Source organism: Carettochelys insculpta, chromosome 11 (genome assembly GCF_033958435.1).
Source record: "Carettochelys insculpta isolate YL-2023 chromosome 11, ASM3395843v1, whole genome shotgun sequence".
NCBI lineage: Eukaryota > Metazoa > Chordata > Testudines > Carettochelyidae > Carettochelys > Carettochelys insculpta.
Genome location: NC_134147.1, coordinates 19,751,525 through 19,768,798, shown reverse-complemented (window position 1 = coordinate 19,768,798; position 17,274 = coordinate 19,751,525). Strand labels below are relative to the sequence as shown.

Below are 17,274 nucleotides of genomic sequence, written 5' to 3'. Positions count from 1 at the left end.
GTCAAGGGTTCATCCTGCTGGATGGTGGCTTTGTCAGACACTCCCAGCTGGGGCAGGGGCTGTATCCTGAGACCACCCACACACCCACCCCCATTTTTAGTTTAAAAATAGATCTCTCTCTCTTAAAAATCTCTTGCCTTCTTCCCCTACCCCCACCCCACTGTTATCAGGGGAGGAGCAAGTGTAGCCCCCCCCCCAAATTCCAAGGATTAATTGTAACCTCCCTGCCCTGTGCTCCATTGCTCAATGGGGGGCCTGCCCCCTTCCCCCACAGCAGGGGTGTCAGAGTAACAGCAGCCTTGGGGGAGACATTGTTTAGGACAGCACAGCACCTTGGTCGAAGCCCCTGCTCTAGATCTCTCCTCCAGCACAATCCTGAGGGGAGACAGTACCCATGCCGTCCGTCTGTCCATCCACCCCCCCCCCCCCAAAAGAAACAGATTTCCACAAACATCTCCCCCTCCCCGCCTTTTGGTTGGGCCAGGGTGACCCTAGCACTCTAACTTTCACTATGCACTCCAGCTCCAGAGCCTGGCTGAAGGGACCTGCCCTCATTCGTGGGGGGTTGTGGCAGTGGCAAAACTCACAGGATCTCTCTCCCCTCTAGAGATCAGCTGCTTCCCCTGCAACCGTGGGTTGGGGCAAGCCTGAATTGCTGGGGGCAGAGAGGGACCCTAGTCTCACCTGGAAGCCGAGGGGAGGAGGGTTTGTCTGTTAGCTATTCCACAGGCATGTGCATCCACTGCAGGGACATATCCTTGCACTGCATCCCCATGATTTCCCCACCTGTCCCAAAGAACACCACCTACAATCACCCCAGGGCTGCACCACTTACCTGTCAACCTCAAAACCACCCCCACGTTAACTCCAGGGAGATACCAAATTTGTCACATTAAGACAACCCCCCACCCCATGACCAAAATGAAAAAAACAAAACCAAGATGAATGAAAAAATGTCCACGTGGGGGTAGAATCCCCCCAAAAGAGGCTCAGACCCCTAAAAAACCCCATATGAGAGACCCACCCGCATTCTCCCCCACAAGCAATCAAGACAATAAATAGCCCCCCTCCCTGCCCCACAGGCGCTACGAGAGGGGATTGTGGCGGCGGCCATGCGGTTTGGGGCGGGGGTGCCGGGTGGGGAGTGCCGAGGAGGAGCCAGAGGAAGAAGAGGATGAGGAGCTGCGCCGGGCCTCAGCCCCAGTGCTGGACATCTTGAGCTTGCGGCGCTTGGCCAGGGGTGCATTCTCCACGCTCTTGAGGAAGAAGCCCTCGCGCTTGCCCTTGTTGAAGGCCTGGGGGTGGAGAAATATTGGAGACAGAAGATGGGCTGCAAATAAAGATTCATCCCCCAACTTTCCCCTGCCCTGGTCTTTCCCCCCACAACTCTATGGCCTAAACCCCCACCCAACCTATTCAGACCCTCTCCTCTTCCTCCCTGACACTGCTCCTCTGAAGCCCCATCTGCTCCCCATGCCTCTGCCTGAGCCAGCCCCAACAGGAGGGTTCCATTCCCTGCCAAGGACTGCCCCCTCCATCACGACGTGGGGTGAAAGCAGACAGTGGGACTTAGTGGTGCGTCCTGCACCGGGCCCTGCATCCTTGGCAAGGCGGGTAGTGCTGGGCCTCTGGAGTGGGTGGGGCCTTGGACAGAAGGGTCAGGGCTCGGGACCATCCACCTCAGCCAGTACTTCATGGATACCGCTGCTATGGTGGCCAGGAGCCCCGGGCCTCCAGCAGCAATTTAAGGGTCCAAGGCAATGTTCCCTTTAATCTTTTCCATCCACGTGTGGAATGAATTTTTAGGTGCACTGAGGCATGTACGAATGTGCACCCCCCAGAGAAACAAAACCTGGCTGTGGGCGCTCTGCTAATCAGCTGTGCCATGCTGGATTCTCTCCTGGGAGGCTGCCCCAGTGCACAGCTTACAGGGAGTGCTGCTGTGGGGCTGCAACAGTGACCAGGAGCCTCAGGCCCTTTTAAATCTCTGGGCCTCGGAACAACTGCCCCTTTTGCTCCTCTCCCGGTGGCAGTCCTGTGGTAGAGTCTGGCGGCGAAGCACTGCCGGGAAACAGCACCAAACCCTGTGGCAGAGCCGCCCGTTAGGAGCAGCAAAAGGAGCAGTGTTTTACCAACGGCAGTTTATGGGCCAGTTCTTACTGGTCTGCTGCACCAGCCCACTTTCCCCTGTGCCACTACACCAGCTCCCTCGTGCCACAAGCAAAACCCCCTTACCATGAAGGCGGCGTTGACCCCGGAGCGTACAGCAGGCCCTGAGGACTCCAGGATGTCAGGGGTCATGAGAGGGGTGGAGGAGAGAGCGCTGCCATCCTGCAGCCACTCGCTGTAGCGCAGCGTTGACATCTTCAGCCGTTTGGAAGGGTCCACGGTCAGCAGCCCTGGGGTGGGAGAAAGGGAACGCCCCCATGGCTTAGTGATGGCAGGGCATGAGTGGATAGCACTTCAGCAGCCCCTCTTCTGAGCAGGAGAGAGGAAATTCTCTTCCTCCTATACCCTGCCCTGGGGGAGAAATACTTCAGCCCCGCACACTGTGACAGCTGTGGCTGGAGCTCTGACCAGCTGCAATTGCCACCAGTCACAAGTCCCAGAACAGCTCTTCCTAAGCCAGCCCCTTTATTCTTCAGGCTCAAGCATTATGGAAAACTACATGAATGTTCCTGCCCCCCGGCTAGTGGCTTTGCAGAGAGCAGCCACCTTCTCCAATAGGAGGCTCAGCCTACTTAAGTCCTTCTAGCCCTTCCCAGGAAAGACAGAGAACCCCCCTCCAAAGGGAGGCACTGCCCATTTCCTGGATCACAAAGCAGCCCGAGTCAGTTTAACCAGTGACTGGCAACCAAGATGAGTCAGTGGGACACTTCTTCAACTCAGGGGGCCGCACAGGTAACCTGCGACCCACAGCCCAGAGGGGTTGATCTACAGCCTGTGCACTCGATTTGCTTCCCACCCCCATGCGCCTGTCCTGGCGCATGCGATTTGCTTCCCACCCCCAGGCGCATGGCGCATGCGATGCCCCACATCGTATTCCTCCCCCCCAGCACTTTCAAAGCACCATAAATCCATTGAATCGTGCTCTGACCTCGCCCCCCCCCAGCTTGAACCTCTGCAAACTACTGATTTGTGGCATTCCAGCTCAGGGGCGGGGGCAGGAGGGAGGTGGACGAGTGGATTTGTGGTGCTCTGAAAGTGCTTGGAGGGAGGAGGAGGAGGAAAGGGAAGAGCTCCACCATCCCAGTGCACGAGCGGCGTGTGGGGTAGTGCATGGGGTGCGCTGGCTATCCAAAATGCCTTAGTCTGGTGGACTCGGAAAACCTGTAAGACCCCGTCTATGCAGCCTCTTCAGGGGGTGCTGCTGCCTGTGTGAATGTGGAGAACTGCCCCTCCCAGTCCCCCTGGTTCTTCAGTCCCAGAGGGCTGTGGTTCCCCCTCTCCCACGGGATTACAAGCAGTCTAACTCGGCTACCCCTCTGATACAGGCCATCTTTGGCCCACAATGGTACAGAAACACGGAACATCGAACTCCCCAAAGCTACGACAGGAAATTGCCAGATCTGTCACATGTGCCGCCTCCCTCACCTCTTGGGAGAGGGGCTCCCCGTGTTCCTGTCGTCTGGGCGGGGGGGAGGTGTACCAGCCACACAGACGCTCACCCCCCAACTCATGGAACACTGGTCTGTATATTGACCCTGCGTTTCTGCCCCCTCACCTCTGACCAGCTCCTTGGCCTCCTCAGAGACCCCCCTCCAGGCCTCGCCCTCCAGTGAGAACTGCCCTTCCTTGATCTTGTGCATGATCTCAGCCGCATGGGTCAGTGAGCCGCCCTCCTGGCTGCTCTGGAAAGGCACCTGTCCAGACAGCATGGTGTACTGGGGGGGAGGGGAGGAGAGACCAAGGGGGTGTTACCCATCAGTCCGGGTGAAGCTAACACAGGGCAAATATCAGCAAGATGTCCCAAGTCAGGGTGATCCCCTGGCATCCCAAATCCCCTCCCTCACGCTGGGGTCCCAGCCCTTCCCCTGGGAAGGGGGTGATCCCACAGCTCCACCCACCCCCCAGCACGGCACAGACCTGAGCATTTGCTTTTTCCCTTCTCATTGCTCAGAGAGGAACAGAGATTGTGGAAGTGGCCAAGACGCAAGGGCCACCCCCGCCCAGTGCAGACTTCTGCTTTCAAGGGGAACCTACTAGCCCCTGCCTTTCCCTTCCCCTTGCCCTGGAGTAGTTCCACCAAGCAGCAGGCCCTCGCTAACACCCCACAAGCCCCCAGAGCGCTTCAGGACAGAACGCTATGACTCCAGGGCCAGGGCTGGGCTCCGAGGTTGCCACTAACTGGCACAGGTCAGGTGCCTGCAGCAGAACGACAGCGTCTGTTCTATCAGTCAGTGTGTAGGGATCAAGGTTGGGGGAAAAGCTGGAAAATGTGAGACATCCACAGACGACCTGTGCCGACTGGGGGGGTGGTGGGGGGAAGCTGCCCTGAGCCGAACGGAGGCACAGACCCTGCCTGAGTCTGCCGAGAGCCCTTGTCCGTTGCTTTGAGAGAGGGGAGCTGCCATAGGTAATCCCAGGTTCACTGCTCTGGGGGACCCTGCCAGCCCCATCTCCACACTGGGGCCGGGTGTGTCTCACCCAACTCAGGAGAAATTCCTTGGAGAAGCACGGGGGGGTGGGGGGCGGGTCTTCCTGCCGTTGCTGAGAGTGATGGCAGAAGAGGGGAACCTCCTAACAGCCCCACTCTATATGTGGGCAGCAGGGTTATAATTGGTGGGTGGAGCCAAAGTCCAGACTTGAGAGCATGTGAGTGAGCGGGGCGGGGGAATTAACTCTTTGTTTCCTCCCCTCCCACCTGGACCTGGGGGAAGAGGGAAGTCAAATGCCTTTACCCTCCCTCTCCTCTTGGGGCAGCGGTGGGCGGGGGGAAGCCAGGCTGCCGTCCACACTTCCCCCCGCTCCCCACTGAGCTCTACGGGCTGGCCGGGAGAGTGCCAACATGTGGTTAAATTGTTCCCCCCCTGCTGAAATCATTTCCCTCCGGCGTGCTGGGGTGAAGAACAGCGCTGACACCCAGCAGCAGGGAGCTGGGGGCCCTTTCAGAGCCCCAGTATTGCAATGCCCCTGCCCTATAGGGATCTCGGGTCCTTTTGTACTTGGTATACTCCCCATCCCCCGCCCCGGTGCATACCAGGATGACACCAAGACTCCAGAGGTCGCAGGACTCATCATAACCCTCATCGGCAAAGAGCTCTGGAGCGGCGTATTGCAGCGTGAAACAGGGCGTCTGCATGGGCTGCGAGTCCGAGGGGCGCAGGCGGGCAAAGCCGAAGTCAATCACCTTCACTGGGGCACCCTCTGACTCGTCAGCGTACAGGATGTTCTGGGGGACAGCAGGAGGAAGAGGCCATGAGGTCTGAGGGCCCATAACGCCAATCCCCCAGGCCCCACATCCCTATTCCCAAATCTCCCAAGCACAAAACCCAAGGCCCCACACCCCAGTTCCATGGTCCGCCAGGCCCTGCACCCCAATTCCCTGGTCCTGTCCTGCAAACTTATTTCCATTCCCAGCATACCTCTGGTTTGAGGTCCCGGTGCACCACACCAACATCGTGCATGAAGCTGACGGCCGACACCAGGCTGCGCATGATCTGACTGGCCTCCGACTCGCTGAAATGCTGCTTCTTCTTGATGCGGTCGAGGAGTTCACCCCCCCGCAGCAGCTCCATCACCAGGTATGTGTGGTACTGCCCAGGGAGAGGGGAGGGGCATCACTGAGCAGAGGGGATCCTGCAACATGGAGACGCTGCCCCCACTAAAATGCAGCTGCCTCTGGGGTGGAGCACTGGGGCCCAGTGTCACAAGGATCCTTTGCCCACCACTGAGACGCAGCCGTTTCTGGGGTGGGGCATGGGGGCTGTCAGCGCCTAGGGTAGAAGGGAAGTGCTCATCCCATGGGGTGCTAAGGGAAGAGGGTACCTGGTCCTGATGCACCTCGTGTAGCTTGACGATGTTGGGGTGAGACTCGCACAGCTGCAAGGCCATTACCTCCCGCTGGGTGTTCACCTCCATCCTGGGGAGAAGGGGAGGGAGACTTAGCAAAGCCTCCAGAGAACAGGGCGGCAGGATGTGGGGAGGGAGGGAACTTGGGGGAAGGGAACAGGGCAGCTGGGAGGTGGGAAGAACACTCAGGGTAAGCAGGGGGGGAGTGGAGTCTGGTGGCTGCAGGGGGGAAGGGTCCCAGGTAGGTGACTGAGGGCAATAGAGAGCCTGGGGGTCAGCAATGGTGGAGTGAGGAGGGACCCATATAACCCCACTGATGAGTCCGAGGAGGCCCCTGTGGGAGGTCAGTACGGGCACTTGGAAGCACCTGCAGAGGCTGTTACAGGCACAGCAGTGCGGGCGTTCCCACCGGGGGGGTTGGTTGCCATAGCAGCTGCCACGTGGGGCAGTGGCGAGCACCTCACCTCTTGCTGATGATCTTGACGGCGAACTCAGCGCCGCCCTGGCGCTGCTGGCATCGGCGGCACACCGAGAAGCTGCCCTCGCCCAGCGCTGCCTCCTTCAGGTCCATGTCGTACAGCTGGAAGAACGGGGAGTCCTGTGGAGCGGGAGGGCAAAGGCTGAGTACCAGGAGCGCCCTCTGCTGGGAAGGGGTCCCTCCTTCCCCTACAAGGGCTCCCCCATGAGGAATCCTGCTCCCACCGAGGCCTCCCCCCCACCCATGACCCAGCAACCTCTTCAGCAGGGTCACCCCTACCTTCAACATGGCACTGCGGGCCACGGCGGCGCTCCCTGGGCGCTCCCCGCTCAGTGCGAGCTCCAGCACGTCCGTGGTGACCGCGTTGTGGTTGAAGAGGATGGAGGGAGCGATGAAGGAGTAGCCCTGAAGGAGGGAAGGGTGAGATTTGGCGGGCGGAGGGACGGGAGCCTGCGACTGTCTCCTGGGCTGCAGCACCCACCCAGAGCAGCGGTTCCCAAACTTTTCGGCATCACGCCCCGTCCCTTTTGATTTTTAAGAAGCCCTTACGCCCCCCCCACCTCTTCTTTACCATCATCCACCCCCTCTTTTAACAAAATATTCAATTTGCAATTTAAAATAAACACAAAATCTTGATATAAAAATGTTGTTTCAAATTAAAAATAAGCGCACGCAGTTTTTCTTCGCCCCTCGCAGATACCTGGTGCAGCCCCAGCTCGCCAGCTGCCTGAGCCCCGTGCCAGCTGCCAGAGCTGCCTGCGCCAACTGCCTGCCGCCTAAGCCCTGTGCTGCCAGAGCCGTCTGTTCAAGCTGACCGAGCCCTGCACTGCTGGGGCCAGCCGCCCGCCCGCCCGCCAGCCTGAGTCGCTCAAGCCCTGCACTGCTGGGGCCAGCCGCCCGCCCGCCCGCCAGCCTGAGTCACTCAAGCCCTGCACTGCTGGGGCCAGCCGCCCGCCCGCCCGCCAGCCTGAGTCGCCCAAGCCCTGCACTGCTGGGGCCAGCCGCCCGCCCGCCAGCCTGAGTCGCTCAAGCCCTGCACTGCTGGGGCCAGCCACCCGCCCGCCAGCCTGAGTCGCCCAAGCCCTGCACTGCTGGGGCCAGCCGCCCGCCCGCCAGCCTGAGTCGCCCAAGCCCTGCACTGCTGGGGCCAGCCGCCCGCCCGCCAGCCTGAGCCGCTCAAGCCTTGCAATGCTGGGGCCAGCCACCCGCCCACCAGCCTGAGTCGCCCAAGCCCTGCAATGCTGGGGCCAGCCGCCCGCCCACCAGCCTGAGTCGCCCAAGCCCTGCACTGCTGGGGCCAGCCGCCCGCCCGCCAGCCTGAGTCGCCCAAGCCCTGCAATGCTGGGGCCAGCCACCCAAGCCCCACGAGCCCTGCAAGTCGGCCGCCTGAGCACCCCTGCCCAAACCCCTCCCTCCCACAAGCCAGGCACCCCCATCTAATCCCATCCTTCTCCACCTCCACCTCCTCTCCCCAACCCACACTCATTCCCCTCTGCAAGAGGCAGCTAGCTCCACGTGGGTCTTTGCCGGCTGCCTGCTTTTTATAGCGGCTGTGCCAGGTTGCCCACGTAAAATGGCAGGGCTGAGAGCCGGAAGCAAAGGACGGCTTTTGCTTTGGGCGCGGGGAATGGTGGGGGGGCTGGGTCGCCTCACGCCTCCCCTGGAATTTCTTCACGCCCTCCCAGGGCCCCCCCACCACCACACACACACACACACCAGAGCCGCCCCCTTGTCAGGGAGAGCAGTGGATTCAGTGCCCTTTGCTGGGGCATGGAGCACAGCTGCCACGTGCATGAGGCGGGCACAGCAGGGCAGAGGTCTCACCTGGAAGATGCAGTCCGGGGCAGGTGGAGAGGCAAGTACTCGGGAAGAGGGGCACTGGGGGAACCTTAGCGTGGGAACACACTGGGAATCCGCAGCGTGGTTGCAAAGGCTCCAGCAGGCAGGTGCCCAGGATGCTGGGTACTGCAGATCCCAGTAAGCGGGGAGGGAGGGTGTCTCTCACCTGGAAGAGGCGGTCCAAGTTGGGGGGGGTCCCGGCAGGTGAGTACACAGGATCCAGGCGGGTGAACTCCTCAGCAAAGTTGCGCACGTCCAGCTCACTACGGATGATGGGTTTGAATGGGGCCTTCACCCGCCGCGCGGCCAGCTCCGCCCAGTCCAGGCCCTGGGGGGAAGGGGCAGAATGGAGGAGGAGGTGAGCAGGAGGGGCCGTCTAGAACAGATCCAGAGCCTAGCCTGAGCAGGGAGCACTGGCCTCACCCACCTCGGGCCAATTCTAGGACGTGGGGTGCTGACCGTAACCAAGGGGAACTGTGTATGTGGTAAGTGTGCCAAAGCCGGAGGAGAGCAGCAAGGCAGGGGTAAGCTGCAAGCTGTGGGAGGCACCTGGGCCAGGGATGAACACAAAGCTCCTTCCCAGCAGTGCCAGGGCCGTACAAGGCTCCCTGGCCGACATGAGGTGGAGGGACCTGGCCAGAGCCCCAATGGCCCGGCAGTATGAGATGGGGCTGCAGGCAGGGCCCTCCCGAGGGAAGGGAATTCATGAGGGGGTCTCTGTCTGGAGCTGTGGGGCAAAGGCCAGGATCCCTACCCAAGGGGCGTGTATGTGGGGGGCCCTACCACAGGGCGTTGTGAAAAAGGGGCCCTGCCCTGGCTGGGAGGGGCCCGGCTGAGGGACTACAGCCATGTGCGAGTGGGCTGTGGCCAGGGTGGGGGTGCCCCTCTCCCCCTCACCTTGAAGAAGGGGTGGTCCTTGATGTCCTGTGCCCCGTTGGGCCCTGAGCCCAGGCGTTTCTTGGGGTCCTTGCACAGCAGCTTCTGCAGCAAGTCGCGGGCCACAGGGCCGATGACAGCTGGGAACGGGGGCTGGCACTTGAGGATTCGTCTATGGCACAGACAACTCCCTGTTACCCAGCAACCTTGGCCCAGCCCCTCTCCCTTACCCCCCAGCCCCTGCCAACCCCCCGCCCTGCCCTCGTTACCCGGCAACCCCTGCCCAACCCCTCCCTGTTACCCCCCAGCTCCTGCCAACCCCCTGCCCTGCCCTCGTTAGCCAGCAACCCCTGCCCAACCCCTCCCTGTTACCCCCCAGCTCCTGGCAACCCCCCGCCCTGCCCTCGTTACCTGGCAACCCCTGCCCAATCCCTCCTCATTACCCCCCAGCTCCTGGCAACCCCCCGCCCTGCCCTCGTTACCTGGCAACCCCTGCCCAATCCCTCCCCATTACCCCCCAGCCCCTGCCAACCCCCTGCCCTGCCCTGCCCTGCCCTTGTTACGCGGCAACCCCCGCCCAACCCCTCCCCCCATTGCACCCCATGGCAGCTGCCAACATCCTTCCCACCCCCAGCCAACACCCTTCGTTGCCCAGCCATCGCCCTCTTCACACCCCCCATTATCCACCTCCCTGTGCCATCCCCCCACCCGCCAACACGCTCCCAGCCCTGCCAGCCCCTCACCTGGACACCTCAGCCTGCGTGTTCTTCTCCCCCTCCAGTGTGAAGGGCGACGCCCCCGTCAGCAGCTCAAACATCAGGATCCCCAGGCTCCACCAATCCACGGACTGTGGGGGAGGGGGTGTGGGGTGAGGAGCCTGAAACCCCCCCGTCCCCCACCACCCCAGCCCCAAGACTGACCCCACCCCCCACTGCCAGGGAGGAGGCCATGAGCCCAGAAGGACACCCACCCCCAGCAGACAGCTCCCCAGCCCTGCTGCTGGGCTGGGAGGGAGTGACTGGCTGAGCCCCCCCCGAGCCAGCTCCCCATTTGCCTGCACTGGCCCCTCACCCCCTGCTCCTTCAGTGCTCCGGGCCACTGTCTCCACATGCCCCCTCAGCCACGCCTGTCCCCAGCTCCCCCTCACTGAGCCAGTCCCTGCCCTGTGTCCCCTACTGCCCCCCCAGCTCCTACGCCAAGCCCTTTCCCCCACTGTGTCCCCCATTCACGACGCCCTTCCTGCTGCCGCGCCCTGCCCGCCCGCTCACCTTGCCGTGCCCTGACTTGCTGCGGATGATCTCAGGGGCCATGTACTCAATGGTGCCGCAGAAAGAGAAGGTGCGATCCTTCTGTGGGGGAGGAGTGAGATGAGGGAGGGGTTCGGCACCGTCTGCAAGCCTTGGAGCCTCCGCAAAGAACTGGGGTCCTCACCTCCCCGCAGCTCCCAACACCAGTGACTGGGGGGGAGGCTGGGCAAAGAGCCCTCCCCGTGGGAAGCAAAGAGACGCTCTTCCCCCCCTTGGAATCACAGCAGGAGTGCAGGGAGATCCCTGTGGGGGGGCTTGCTGCAGAGAGAATGGGGGGATCTCCAGGGGGAAGACAGTGGGGAATCCTCAGGGATCCCCGGGGGGCAGGATAGGGCAGCCGCAAGGGAGGGTGCGGTGGGGGCGCCTGACCTCCTCGGTGAGGAACTCCTTGCTGAGGCCGAAATCAGTGAGCACCACGTGCCCCTCGCTGTCCAGCAGGATGTTCTCCAGCTTCACATCACGGTAGATGATGCCCAGCTGCAGACGGGCAGAGGCAGAGCGGGCAAGTCACACACCCCTGCATTGCCCAGGCTCCCTTGTGCCAGGGCCCCTCAGAGCCCCCGACCTGTAATGCCAGCCCCTCAGGGACCGCCGCAGACAGCACCCCCATAACCCCTGCAGCACAGCCCCTCAGGGACTCATGGAGACAGCACCCCCATAACCCCTCTCAAAGAGCCCCTCAGGGACCCCCCCCGACAGCACCCTCATAACCCCTCTCACAGAGCCCCTCAGAGCTTCTCAGGGACCCCTGCAGACAACAGCCCCACAACCCCTCTCACAGAGCCCCTCAGAACCCCTCAGAGACCCCTGCAGACAGCACCTCCATAACACCTCCAGCACAGCCCCTCAGGGACCCCCACAAACAGCACCCCCACAGTCCATCCAGCACAGCCCCAGAGGGACCCTCACAGCACTTCAGAACCCCCCAGGAATCCCTACACACAGTACTCCTGCAGCAGAACAACTGTGTGCCCTCTGGATCTGGGGCACCCCCCACCGACATTTCCCACCTCCCCAGTACGTGCACCCCTTGGAAGGTAGAACCCCTTCTGCCCCTGCTCTCTCCTGACCCACCCCCTGGGCACAAATCCCACCTTGTGCAGATGTTCCAGTGCCAGAACGATCTCCCCGGCGTAGATCCGCACCTCGTCCTCCGTGAAATGATCCCGCTGGTAGAGGTGGGTGAAGAGCTCCCCGCCACTCACGTAGTCTAAAGAGGGGCCGCAGAGTGAGAACCCAAAGGCCCCCCCGCCATGCCCCTCGCAGCTTGGCCTGCAGTCCATCACACCCCCTCGCATGGGAAGGCCTGTCTCCCCCGTCGCCCCACCCTCACTGCCTCTCCCCCAGGCATTGCCCCTGGGAAAATGGGGGGATGGGGAATAAAGAGAAACTTTTTCCCCAAATGCCTGTTTTCCATTGAAACTCCACATGTGCCATACATATCCCATGATGCACCACAGTCCTGTCCTCCCCCTACCTCCAGCAGTCATGATCAAGACTTCCCTGGCCATGGTGCATCCTGGGAAATGTAGTGTGGGCGCCTCCCCTGCTCACTGAACGCTCTATGTCAGGTTCCCAGGGCTGAACCCCATCTCCCACAATGCACCATGGCCTCTCCATGCTAATATCCCAAACACTTCCTGGGAGCTGGTGATGAGCTGCCTCCCACACACACCCCACTCTCCTGGGTAGGCTAGGCTCAGCGGGCAGATTACATCGCCCACTGTGAAGACACCCGGTGGTGGGTCATAAGCTCATGGCCTGCTGCAGCATGGGAGATGTAGTTCAACAAGGGTGCGCGGTGCCTAACAGGACGGGGGTGCAAGGCATACACAGGAACTACAACTCCCATCAGGCAAGGCAGCAACGCTGCTCTGACATCACAGTTCACTTTAATTCCTGCTAAAAAAAGCTTGAAAACGTTCCCCTGGAAAAATCAGGCAAAATGTTTTTTTCCCCCTCACTTGTCATTTAATATAGCTGTGCTCAGCACCACTGCTCTTTCCCCAGCTCCTCCTACGCTCCATCCAAGGGTCTCCCTGCTCCCCCACCTGCTGGGTCCCATTGTCGCATCCCCGTTCCCTTGGGTCTGCTTTGCACCTTGGTGTCTGTCACGTCCCCTGCCCTGGGTCTCATTGTTCCATACCCTCTGCTCTAACGAACCCTTTGCTCAGCTCCAGGCCCACCAACCAGGGGAGGCAAAGGGCGCAGCTGCCCCCACGCGCAGCATTTCAAAGGGGCAGCAGCGGTGGCCACTGCTCCAGGCCCCTTTGAAGCGCACGGCAGTACTGCTCCATCTGTGCACGTCCTTGGTGGGGGGACCCCAGCGCGATGGTCTGGGAGGTGGTGAGAGTTGACTGCTCTTGGCCCCACTCCCACCTTCCCCATGGCAGCTGTTGGTGCCACTGCACAGGACCTATAATAATGTCCTTCCCTTGGGGTCCTTCTATTCCTCAGCTCCTGGGATCTGCCACCCCCAAACTAGGAGGCCCCAGTGCCACATCCCCCAACCTTGGAGGTGCTGACCTCAATGGATCCTGTCCCCAGCCCTTTCCTCTGGGGTGCCCATCATCCGAAACCCTCCTTTAAACTTCCCCTGCCCCACCTACCTAGCATCTGCCCCACCCCATCCCCGGGTCCCTGCCTCCCACCCTTCCAGCTCCCCCGCAGGGTTCCCCCATACCCAGGATAAGGTGCAGCTTTGAGCCGGTCTGGAAGGCATAGTGCAGGGTCACTAGGAAGGGCGAAGCCCGCACATGCTCCAGCACAGCCCGCTCCGTGCGGGTGTGCTCTGTGGTCTTGGCCTTCTGCACGATGGCGGCCTTCCGCAGCACCTTCATGGCGTACAGCTTCCCTGCATCATGGCCTGTCACCTTACGCACCAGGAACACTTTCCCATAGGCTGGGGGATACAGAACAGCGTCAGAGGACCTGCCTGCAGGCTGGGGCCCCGGAGCAGGCGGGCGTGTGAGGAGGATCCCAGGACACTGGAGAGGACTAAGGGACTCAGGGCAATGGGGAGGGAGGCAGCAGGCTCAAGGGGGCAGGGGATCTTCCTGTAGGCTAGGGGAGAGGGGATGTATGGGCAGGGTGCCATCCCATTGGGAGGAGGAATATGGGCACAACCCTCAGTGCCCCATGCTCACCTCCTGTGCCCCAATGGCACAGCCTATCTAGCATCTGCCTCCCCATGGCACAGCCCCTCCAGTCTATCCCACTCACCTCCAGTTCCCAGCACCTTGAGCAGTTCAAAGTTCTCCATGCCCACCTTCTCTTCATGGCCAGTCAGGTTTGCTGCCACAAAGACAAAGTTATCACAGAATCACAGGGCTGGAAGGGACCTCAGGAGGTCATCCAGTCCAGCCCCCTGCTTCAAGCAGGATCAACCTTCACTAAGTCATCCCAGCCAGGACCTTGTTCAGCCAGGACTTAAAAACCTCAAGGGATGGAGAATCCACCACCTCTCTATGCAACACATTCCAATGCTTCACCACCCGCCTGGTGAACTAGTTTTTCCCAATATCTAACCTGCACCTCTCCCTCTTCAACTTCTGACCACTACTCCTTGTTCCGCCATCTGACACCACTGAGAACAGTTTCTCACCCTCCTTTTTAGAGCTCCCCTTCAGGAAGTTGAAGGCTGCTATTAAATCACCTCTAAGTCTTCTCTTCTGTAAACTAAACAAGCCCAAATTCCTCAGCCTCTCCTCATAGGTCTTGTGCTCCAGCCCCTTAATCATTTTTGTTGCCCTTCGCTGAACCTGCTCCAGCAAATCCACATCCTTTTTATACTGGGGGGCCCAAAACTGGACACAATATTCTGAATAAAGAGGAATAACGACTTCCCTGGATCTGCTCGAAATGCTCCTCCTAATGCACCCCAGTACGCTGATCGAGTTATGGAGAAGATGAGGATCAAAGTCAGCCGACATCCTGCTGCACCTCAGTCCCACCCCGCCTCAGCCTCTCCCCAAGGATGGGTGGGGTCAGAGCACCGTGATGAGGAGTCCCCGCTTCCTGTTGGTGACTCACGGCAGCTCTAGTGCCAAGGGGCTGGGCAGGCAACTCCCATCCCCACAGACATCCTGGGACACCCTGGAATGGAGCCAGGGCAGGGGGGCTCCCCCATTCCCATTTACTTAGCCCCCCAGGTCTCTGGAGTGGACCAGGCCAGCCCAACCCTGTGATGCTGCTGTGCAGGTATCTTGTATGTCACTTTTCTCTGCCCAAACGGGGATTCCCAACCCCGGGGTTCCCCCACAGCTCTGGGTAGAGGAACCAGGCCCTGGGGGGATCCTGGGAGAGAGGGCGAACCTGGGTCTGGTGGCATGATGGACAGGAGAGATCTTCACCCCCATGGGGTCTGCAAAGTGAGGGTCCCTACAACGCCTCCTGTAAAGGGGGCAGAGCTCAGAGGAGGCTGAGGAGGAAATGGGGCACCTACACCTGGGAGGAGGTTGGGTAAGATCACCTGCTTACCCCACCTCCCAACTCTGGCTGGATCTCCCTACATCTCCCCACGTGCCTGTCCCCCCACAGGGCTGCAGGCACAGCTGAGTTCTGCCTGGCACCACCTTGCCTCTCAGCTCCTGGCAGCTGCAAGGAGGTTTCTGACCCTTCCCTCAACTGCTCACATTGCCCTGGGAGGCCCCACTCTGCCCATCTGACTCTCCACAGCTGGCGCCCAGCGACAGGCACCAGGATGCTCACCTGGCCCCACCCCCTCACTCGCTCCTCTGCAAAAGAGCCAGGACCCCAGACAGGAGGCTGTCCAGACCAGAGCGGCGAGTGCCTCCTGCCACCCCCAGCGCGGGCTGTGGGCTTCCTGTGGCTTTACCCAGGCACCAGAGAGCAGTGCCAGGATCGCCACGTGAGACGCCCTAGTGCCCAGCCAGGCAGTGTGAGCAGGGCAGGTTGGGCATAAGTCCAGCACCTGGGGGTGGGGGGGATTGAGAGCCCAGTGCCCAGGTTTGGGTGAGTGGGGCAGCCCCTACCCCACTGCCTGTGTCACCCTCTCCCTGTTAGCATCCCCAGCCTGGCCCTACCTACCCCCTGTCCATGTCACTCCCTGCCTGCTGCATTGCCCATGTCCCTGGCCAGCCCGAGCCCCACTCCCCCAGCAGGCCGTGGCTCACACGCCTCCAGCTCGTGAGCCCTCCAAGCTGCCAGTCCCCGGGGAAGGGGGAGCCGTGACTAATCCCCACCCCCGCTCCCGTTGCTGTTGCCCACCCACAGGGCTGAGCCTGCATGGAGAGTGGGTGCTGGAGAGTGGGTGCAGAGGAGGTGGGGTCACCTTCCCTTCACCATGGCTCGGCACTTCCTGTCCCCAGCCAGCACCCGCTCTTCTCCCACAGCACTGCCACCAGGGACCCTGCACCCCTGAAGGTGCCGGGGGCATGCACCATTCCAAACAGCGGTGCCTCTGGACTGCCCCCGCCACCCCTCCCCCTGTCTGCACCCCTGAACTGCCCCCGCCACCCCTCCTCTTCCCTGCACCCCTGAACTGCCGCCACCCCTCCTCTTCCCTGCACCCCTGAACTCCCCCATCATCCCTCCCCCTCCCCGCACCCCCGAACTACCTCCGTCACCCCCCCCCCCCGCCTCCTCCCCGCACCTCGGCACTGCAGCGGGACGCCCTCGCCGCGCTTTCTCCACTGCTCCCGGGACCTGCCCCCGACTCCCCTCCTTCCCCCAGTCCCAGGAGCTGCCCCTCCCCCTGCAGGCCCCCTGCGCCCTTCCCAGCCCCCTACCGTCCGTGAGCGGCAGCTCCAGCGCCTCCTCCTCGGCCCCGTCCCCCATGGCCGCGCCGGGCCGGGATCCGCTGGACTCGGCTGGGTTACATGGCCCGGGCCCGGCGCTGCTTCCTGGTGCCGCCGCCGCCGCCGCCTCCGGGCCTGACTCAGGCGGCAGGAATGTGACAGCGAGCGGGGAGCGGAGCGCAGGGACCGCCCCGGGGAGGGACCGCCCGCCCCCCGCGCCCCCCGGACCGCGCGCCCCCGTAAGGCCTCGCCCAGAGCCCCCCAGCCCTGCCGGCACCCCAAGGGAGCCCCCTGAGCCTGCTCCAGGGAGGGGCTGACAGCTCCCCCCCATAGCCTGCAAACCCCCCCCCAAGAGGGGCCACCAGACCCCCAGCAGCTTCTCTAGGGAACCCCCTTGCAGCCTGCCCCTGCAGCCCGGGTAGGAACTGGGGAGCCTCTGTGCTCCCTGCTCTGGGGAGGGAGCCCTGGACCCCATCCTTCCTAGGGACCTCCTGCTGGCCACAGGCCCCCTGCTTTCCTCACCTCCTGCTCCAGGAACATAGGAGACCCCCTCCACAGGAACAGGTGCTGTGCGCACACACCTGGAAGGACTGAGCTCCCTGCATCCCCGACAGGAAATCCCCCAGGATCCCACCCTGGGGAGGGACTGACGGAGCCTCCTCTTTAGGGAACCCCCCAGGATTTACTGCCCTCCTCCAGGAACCCCTGTACACTCCCCTGGGGTCCCTCCCCTGGATCCCACCATTCTGTCCAGGGAAGGGACTAACTCCCACATCCCATAGAGGAACCCCCAGATCCCACATCCCCCTGCTGTAACATGACAACTGACTCCCTCTAGAGAAACCCTCCAATCCGGCATCCCCGGTCCTGGGGAGGGACCCACACTGTCCCATGGGCACCGTCACACCTCCCTCTGAGAGCCCTCATGGACACCACATCCAGATGGGGACCGAAAGCTCCCACATGCTCCATACACCCACCCAGAGTGCCTCCCTGCACCCTC

General features: G+C 61.9%; 1 protein-coding gene across 3 annotated transcripts; it reads right to left on the bottom strand.

Annotated features, from left to right (window-relative positions):
• Nucleotides 1–438: 438 nt before the first annotated feature.
• RPS6KA4 (ribosomal protein S6 kinase A4) lies at nt 439–16,420 on the bottom strand. 3 transcript variants are annotated; one of them, XM_075006176.1, is made up of 18 exons: nt 16,263–16,386; nt 14,827–14,904; nt 13,735–13,806; nt 13,196–13,414; nt 11,607–11,722; nt 10,882–10,989; nt 10,474–10,554; nt 9,949–10,052; nt 9,227–9,377; nt 8,496–8,657; nt 6,770–6,895; nt 6,477–6,610; nt 5,989–6,082; nt 5,586–5,756; nt 5,201–5,392; nt 3,725–3,884; nt 2,236–2,399; nt 440–1,295 (listed from the first exon to the last, which is right to left on the bottom strand). In XM_075006176.1, exons 2-18 carry the CDS (start codon nt 14,840–14,842, stop codon nt 1,086–1,088), a joined length of 2,280 nt encoding a protein of 759 aa, XP_074862277.1. In that variant the 5' UTR covers nt 14,843–14,904; nt 16,263–16,386; the 3' UTR covers nt 440–1,085. The 3 variants fall into 3 exon arrangements, with proteins under 3 accessions (XP_074862275.1, XP_074862276.1, XP_074862277.1); XM_075006174.1 differs by lacking the exon at nt 14,827–14,904 and having other exon boundaries at nt 439–1,295; nt 16,263–16,420; XM_075006175.1 differs by lacking the exon at nt 14,827–14,904 and having other exon boundaries at nt 439–1,295; nt 10,474–10,551; nt 16,263–16,420.
• Nucleotides 16,421–17,274: the final 854 nt, after the last annotated feature.